The sequence below is a fragment of the Clarias gariepinus genome, chromosome 16 (genome assembly GCF_024256425.1).
Source record: "Clarias gariepinus isolate MV-2021 ecotype Netherlands chromosome 16, CGAR_prim_01v2, whole genome shotgun sequence".
NCBI classification, from domain to species: domain Eukaryota; kingdom Metazoa; phylum Chordata; class Actinopteri; order Siluriformes; family Clariidae; genus Clarias; species Clarias gariepinus.
The window spans coordinates 5,501,181-5,509,519 of record NC_071115.1 but is presented as its reverse complement, the minus strand read 5'-3'; the positions used below and the strand labels follow the sequence as shown (position 1 = coordinate 5,509,519).

The 8,339-nt window shown below is 37.7% G+C and overlaps 1 protein-coding gene across 1 annotated transcript; it reads right to left on the bottom strand.

Annotated features, from left to right (window-relative positions):
* Positions 1-213: 213 nt before the first annotated feature.
* Positions 214-8,119, bottom strand: ccdc47 (coiled-coil domain containing 47). Its single transcript, XM_053514401.1, has 13 exons — positions 8,008-8,119; positions 5,912-6,208; positions 4,670-4,762; positions 4,402-4,576; positions 4,104-4,225; positions 3,245-3,310; positions 3,048-3,149; positions 2,819-2,929; positions 2,624-2,709; positions 1,540-1,598; positions 1,292-1,401; positions 1,043-1,210; positions 214-716 (listed from the first exon to the last, which is right to left on the bottom strand). The coding sequence occupies exons 2-13, from the start codon at positions 6,194-6,196 to the stop codon at positions 636-638; spliced, it is 1,458 nt and encodes a 485-aa protein (XP_053370376.1). The 5' UTR covers positions 6,197-6,208; positions 8,008-8,119; the 3' UTR covers positions 214-635.
* Between the last annotated feature and the right edge of the window lie 220 nt (positions 8,120-8,339).

Sequence of the window (8,339 nt, the reverse complement as noted above, 5' to 3'; positions counted from 1 at the left end):
TTTAAAGAAGGACTGACGTGTCTCGAAGCATCAGTTACATCCCCCATACAGTTCTGCCCTCACTCCAAGCCATTTACATAGAAAAATAATGGAAGTTTGTACACTCATAAAAAAATCCCGGTTTAACTTAAATGCCCTTAGCATATGGAAAACTTTAAATCGCAAACACTCGAGTGTGAAATTCTTGTTTCGGACTGTAGATCAATATTTGGCAAAATTCAAAACCAGCTTTTATTCCATCCAATCACGAGCAGCATGAGATTCAGGTTTCAAATAAACGTGGGACTTTTAACAATTAGGAGGATGCGGCGTTTACAGCTACACCACACCTTTATTGGGAGAAAGTGATAACCCGAGGACTAGAAGTTTTAATTAACTGAAAACAATTCACACACATCATTAATAACCCAGTGACCCACAGGGTGACGACTGGACAGTGGCGGAGGAGGGAATTAAAGTGGAAACAGTTTCTTTAAAAAAAAAAAAAAAAAAAAAAGTCCTGATATCGAAGAGCTGTTGAACTGGTACAGGTTTGGATTTTAGCCATCAGTGGAAGCAGTGGATACATTCTTAGATGCCAGCAGCTATGGAAGAAGTGTAATTTGTATGCATGTATGTGTGTGTTTGTGTGTGTTTTACATGGCTTTCACTTTAATTTGCTTCATCTTCATCTGCTTCTTCTCCATCTTCTTCTGCTCTCGACGCTGAGCAGCCTCCTGTAAGGAAGAAAAAGAAGAAAGAAAAAAACTAGATGTTACATACAGGAATTTATCATGGAAGAGGTTGCATCATCAAATTTGAGCGATACTAATAAAGTCTAAAACAATGCAAAATTTATAGAACTGATACAGAAAGTTCTGTTTCGTACAACATTAAAAAAAAAAAAAAAAAAAAGTCTGGTTAAGGCATCTGGCATAATGTCAAATCACAGCATATGAATATCATCATGGTCACTTTACACTCGACTGATCACTCTTCACAAATACTATTCTAATCTGTTGGCTTGACCGTTTTGGAGACTCTGCATTTTCTCTTCTCCTACCTCAAGGCGGCGCTGTCTCTCAGGGTCCTCCTCATTCATGATCCTCTCTTTCTCCGCTCTCTTCTTCTCCTCCCGGCGTGTCTGCGCAGCTTCCTGCCTTTGGGCGTGAGTCTGCTTTAGAAAGTTCTCCTCGACACGAGCACGGTTACGATCTGCCTTCATCTTTCCCTACACAGACACACACACTTTTTAAAGGAATCTGTTATAAGGTACTTCATTGTGAGTGTGTGCACAAGCGTGAGTGCTCACCTCTCTGTTGAGGCGTAACTTCTTGACTTTGTCGATACTGTAGATCACCATGTTCATGAGTGGCAGAAGGCTGTCCATGTCTTTGGGATAAGTGTTACCCATTCCAGGCACTGGAATCACAGATACACACTTTTTTTTACTCAGTCCAGTATTTAACATTAAACCCAGACAGCAAACTGTCCAGGTACAGAATTATAAAAACATTACAAAAGTAGACAGTGTGTCCTCTGTGTTTTGACATCTCTCACCGTTAAATGTAAACAGCAGCGTTTTCTTGGTCTCAGGGAGCTTTAAGGGCTGACCCTCCCTGAAACACACAAATGTCAAGGGGTATGTTCAAATTCCACTTTAATAAATTCTGTGTGGGTTTTACAGATAACACATACAACAAGATGTAATCTCCTTAATACTCTTGTCACTTTCATAAAACTGATAAAATAGTATTTATATGTTTAGATTTACAAATGAGCTCATAAGAGAAATCTACTATTTTGTTTTCGTTCAGTCGACTCCTGAATTTCGCCATGTGAAAACCCAAGATTCTGGATGATCTGGTCCAAAAAAAAAAGCCTATAACTGCCTGTAGTTATAGTTGATGCCCTAAATACGCTCCCAAAACACTTCAACTTCATTTCAAACTCAGTTTAACACATTACATCCCGTACATTGTTCTGTGCAGTACTGCTATGTCTCCTGCAGTGCTACAATGTTGTTACTGATAGCTATACCATTACCCTTATATCTACTATAATTCAAGCAAGCAAGTTTTTTTTGGTTGTAAGTACTGTAGGGTAAATACAGTAATAAAAGCTGTGTTTTCCTCTATGGTTGCTTTGTGATTGTGTTCTCTCTACAGTACTAAAAAATGTAGACATGATCATATTTTATATAGACATTTAGCTGCATTTACATTTATATTTGTGTTATAAAAATTGTAAATTATATAGTTCTTAATAGTTTATTATAAAAAAAAAAAATTATGTATTGCCACAAAAAAAAGCCATAAAAGAAATTGCGGAGAAGATTTGCAAGATTTCAAGGGTAATCCACACGATTTTAGCCAGGTGGCTAAATGCTAGGCTGATCAGTGTAAACCGTTTAAATGTAGACCTGAATTTAATCTAGAACTTTAAAAGTAAGTTTGTGGTCACAGTTCATTCAGGGTCAATTTGGAACATATTGCATGCTTATTTTAGAATATGTCTTATGCAGGCGACCTGACTCTTTGCAAGTTAATTAGTTTAAAGTTGAAAGCATCCTTTAACTCAGGGGCTCATACACATAAAAAAAATACACATCACACGAGTATGCATAAATAAATAAACGACTTACTCTTGCATAACTTTTGGACCAGAAAATTGGTCCGAGAAATGGATGGACTCTATTTTGTCGGCGTGGTTGGTAATGTAATGTACCATCTAAGAGACGACAGGACACCAAAATTATTTATTAACCACAAACATGCAATACTAGAATGTAGAGAATTTTTGGTAGGCCAGACTGCAGCGTTAGCTTCCTACACCTCACCTTATTGTCCATCACTCCATCCGTGACCTCGCCCATCTCTGATAAGATGGCCAGAGAGTCAGGGAGGCCGTACTTTGCCCCCGACTTGGGCTTGTCCCCGCAGAACTCACTCTGAAGAACAAGACAGGCGGGAACACAAAAGAGGTTTTAAAAAAAATTATTATAATTAATAATAGTTGGGCGACAGAGAGCTCCTGTTTGTTACAAAGGATAGAAAGTGTGTCCTCACCAGGTCCTGCAACTCCTTCTGCATGCGTGCCATGGCTTTCCGGTTTCCCACTGCAAACACAAACGTGTCCATGTCCTCATCGTTCAGGGTTACTTTGATTTGCTGAGAAAAAGTGAGGAACAAAAAAAAAATTACCACTCTAGCTTTTTAAATAAATCTACAAAGTTAATAGAGTGTACATATAAATATTCCCTTACCACTTGATCACAAACAGGCCTCATCATCCTGGCAAGCACGTTCAGCAGATCCTGCCTTTTAAGAAACTAAAAAAAAAAAAAAACAAGCTGCATTTAATATCCTATATTATTACACTGCTTAAGAGCATTCACAAAGACAAGGCTCCACCAGGCATACAGACACTGGGTTGCCTTAAGCTTCAACAGTTATAAAATGGAAAGGATTCTCCATGTTACACATGCAGTTGTACATTTTCAAAGGGACAGCACATGAACATGCAGTGGGAAAAGTATTAAAAGCATTTTTAAAATAAATAAACATCTAGTATGGGCAAAATTAAAAGTTCTGATTGTTGGTTTTACAAATTTAGTTTTGATTAATTGCCCAGTCCTAGGTCATGCAACCGTATAAAGATTATAAAGAAATGTTTGAGCGTTACCACCCAGATGCAATCATGTGCCCAGCATACTCTCTAACTCCATAGATGTAATGTTTTACATTGTAACTGCTTTACATGCCTAATTAACAGAATGCTAATATCGTACATATCTGCAATGCTTGTCAATTTTTTTGCATTGTGATGCATCATATCTTCTTCTATCACCTTTATTATTTTTCTAATTTGTCTATTTTAATAAGAATGTTAATGAGTAACCATTAACGAGATGTGCTGGGTGTATATTTAAGCACTCTGTAGTAACTATGTTCTCTTTTTGTACAAATATTTGTTACACGGCATTTATGATGGTTTTAGATATGCATTTTGCATCATGTCATAAGCTTAAATACTTATTAGAGGCATTAATCCTAAAACACCATTACAAAATAAAAACTATTTTGTTGCTTTTATTTTTGACTGAAAAGTTTCAACAGCTCTACCTTGAGCTGAATGAGCATGCCCTCGCAGCAGACACGTCCTGAGCACCACAGGTTATAGATGTGCTCATTCTCCTGGTTCAGCTTCCCTGTGCTGGTGGGCTCCTTACTCGTCCCATCATCACCTGCACGTCATACAAAAAACAGCAAAGGGATTAATCTCAACAATAAAGAGAACAATGTTTTACATAACCAGTTACCTAATACTGCCCAGAAATGTTTCAAACGAAGGTCAATGAGGGGAAAAAAGGTTTTTAAAAATTCAGAGCGGAGTACGGTTATGAGAAGTAGAGACACTCACCAACGAGGGCAAAGTTGCTCTCCAGAAGCTCTCTGTGGGAATTAAACCAAGCCTGAGCCAGCCTGCTGTTCTTGTTCTTGCCGATGATGTAATTCATGATGTAAGCCAGGAGACCGGTCACCATCAGAATCTCCATATAATAGCTCTCCCAGCTGTTCTGCAGATGTGCTGGGACCTAAGACACACATACAACATACAGGGTCGTCTGTCATTCGAAGTATCCATGTGTAAATGTGGTCCGGCAGAGCTAGAGTGTCAAGATTTTTACCTCTTGGTAGGTGAGCGTGTCCTTGTTGGACGGGCTGGTTGTGACTTGGCCCTCAAACTCCTCGTTGTCATAAATGGTATAAATGTCCTGATCCTGTAAAAAAAAAAAAAAAAACGCTTATATAAAAAACGCCAAGGAAATCCTTAACCAGTGACTAATAAAAGTATAAAAAAAATATATATCTTTTTCAATGTCTGAATGACCTTAGGCCTTTCTGAAGTTTTTAAAAATAAAGTAGCTGGTAGGGCAGGGCAATATGGCCAAAAATATTTATCACGATATACATTTGAAAATTTGCTATAACGATATAACTGACGATATGATTGACACGAGACAAAATACTTTACAATTCCAAAACTTTACTAGTGCAAAAAAAAAAAAAAAATTAAACAAGCAGCTGTTTGTATGTGCATTAAAGCTATATAAAATTTTAACAGTGCAAATGCAAATTCCTTGCTGACAATTTACCCAAAAGGCATTTTCAGTGGGTCAACATAAAACTGCAGTGTGCCAAATAAAAAAATCAAATACAATTGCACAAACTCTTAAGTAAAAACAAAACAAGCAAACAAAAAACCATGGATGAATTATGCTACTACTCATGGAGGTTTTCTACATTTGAAGTTTTAAGATTCTTTGTCAGAAAAAAAAAAAAAGTCCTTCTTTCGCCACGACGACCCACTTGCATGTGCTACAAAAAAAATTGTGCTTTGTTGGGTATCTGACGAGCAAAAACCAAACCAGTTCCACACCACTGAAGTTGCACCATTTTTACAAACCAATTCTGGTTCATCTGTTTCATTCAACGATCCGCTTTCGCCCCCTTCTCATTCTCCGCCGCCGCCATGCTTTTTTTGCCATGTGCGTATAAGCGTATGAAAACAAAGGCACTGCGCATGCGTGTTTTACCCATATTCTATCGCGATATTTCATTTTCTTATCATTGCCTAACATTGTACCGGTATTACCGTGAAAGGTATAATATGGCTCAGCCCTAGTAGCTGGCTAAATTTTAAGTAAAACTTTAGACAACCAGAAAATGTGTCTTTCACATCCCATGTTCTTTCTTTATGAGCAAATTGATTTCTTTGCATTTGGGCTCTGGAATTGTATTATCAGAGAAAGTTGAAAAAAAAACATAGTTTTTAACCTTCTCCTCCATATCTGTAGAGGGAGGCACAACTGAAGACAAGAACCTTATCCTTGGCTTACACCTCAGCTGTAAAAGTGCATCAAGTTTACCTGTCCATCTCCATCATCAAACTCGTCCTGCCCATCCTCGTTCTCCACAGTGGCTTCGTCTTCATCCTCCTCTTCGGGTGCAAATGAAGGAACCTGTCTGGTTGGAGGCTCTTTCTCTGCCTCTACTGCCGGGTCCTCCGAGACATCCTCAAACTCTGCGAAGTCGTTGTCATCAAACTCGGCCAGGTCCTCGCCGTCGTCGAAGTCGTCATTGTAGCGCCCCCTGGTATCCGGCAGAGCCAGCAGGAGCAGAAGCGCAGGGAGTAGCAAGAGACAGCGCCTCATCACTTACTCAGCCTGGAAGCACAGAAACAAAACCAATGTACATGCAGAAATTATAGCAGGGGTAATGCTAGGTTAGATATGTTTCCAAGGCCTGGGACATGGGCAAGAGTTAGCTGTAAATCTAAACGTTTTAAACGCGTACATCTACTCTGCTTAAGATTCAAACAACCGGATTAGCATTGAGGATTATTCGGTTAAAACACCCTTATCCCCCATTCTCCTTCTGTTATTACATAAACAAACAGTATCTCCCAGCTCAGTTTTTCAGTCCTAACTCCAAGTAGAGTTTTAATTATATACAGATTTGCATGAACACTTTACATCCAAATTAATATAATTGCAAATATAAATAATATAATTTGTACAATACCTTCTTCTTATTGACAATTCCCATTTGCACCATCCGAGTCCCACCACATATATATTCAATTGTATACATGGATATAGCTATATTTTTAGTATAATTATCTATTTTTGTCTTATCCTTACGTTCTCTTTACTACTGCTAGTTTCTGAAAGCCACCAAAAAAATTCCATAGTATTACTTTTAATGACAAAGTCTTTTTTTCTTAAGCTTTAACTTTTATTCGATGCAGGAATACAAAGCTATCTGATATACCCAGTGATAAACCATTGTCCAGGATGTGTTCCCGGCATTCCTAGGCTTGTCTCCAGATCCCATTAGACCCTGATCAGGATTAAAGTTTTCACTGAAGAACTGGGAGTTGAGTCATGGCAATACTGGACTTCTTTCTTGTTTGGTTTCACTACACATCCATGCAAGTAGCTTCTTCAGTCTGAGGGAAGTTGGTCCTCTTATTTGAATCCTCCAAGGTCAAAAGATTCTCCTCTGTCTAAAAATTTATGCTGTGTTCTTTGGGTATTACATTTGGACATATAAAGAGGTCTTGATATTTATAGGGATGGATGAAAACGCAACATAAAAAATAGCAGACGGCTGTTGAGAAAAGGAATTTTCACTTGCACGTAGATGGTTTCTTTTACCCCTGTCCTCTCTTTCCAAAATGTGTCTTTTGACCTTCAGGTGAAGGTATACTGTTCATTCAGGCCCAGAGGTATTGCTCCTTCTATGTTGATACATTCTTCATGTTATTGCTCAATCAATTTCCTATTGTGCTAATGATTCCTGTTCTAACCTTCACTTGACTGTTTAAGGGGGGAAAAAATCAGGACACACTGTATTATAAAAACCTAACTTGGTAGGGAGGGTAAAATTTTACATTTTGAAGCATTGGCGAATTAATCATCTTTGACTAATTACCAAATGTTACTTATAAACCTCTTTAATACCAGACTAGCAGATTAGCTTTCTCACTTTACCATGACTCCCTTCAGCTTTAGCTGACGAACCTAGTCCCTGAAAAAAACTTAAACATGTTAGTTTATCTAACATGTTTAATTACTAAATTAATTTAAATACACATTTTAGCAAACGCTAATAAACTAGCGTTAAATCCGCGTCGCGTGCGCTTATTTGATGAGGTAACTTATTAGTTAGCATTAGCAGTTTTACAAGCTGTCTCTTGCAAATGTTACACAAAATACATGCACACAAACCTGTTTTACAGCGTGTGTAAAGACTTGCGTTTTAATCCGTGTCAGAAACTGTTTTATTATTCAATTAGCATTATAACATGACGCTCGAGCAACGCACGAGAGAAAACGGTTTTTATGCTAGCTATCTTAGCACGTACTTAAAGCACATAAACGCGACAAATATCGAAGAAACACTCACGTTTAAACTATTTTTACCACAAATAACAGCAATGCTTTACAGTGTATTTATTTACCTGTGATATTTCCTCCTTTAATATAAAAAAATATATATATTTAAAGCCTGGCCCTGCGGTTTCAGTTAGCAGGTTCTTGTGAGACTCCCAGGTTCTGTCATGAAGCAGATTTTCACTGCGCATGCGCATTAGTGAATCAATTCATTTGACTGGACTCGCCAAAAAGAATCGACATTTTGGCAACTCATTAATTCACTCCTTTCTTCTTCTTCTCCTTTTTACAATACCCATGTAATGTGATTGCATTGTAATATGCAATGACATTTTAGTATTCAGTATTATAATTTTTTTGTTATATCAATGCCGGTAATATAGATATATATTTACTTCTT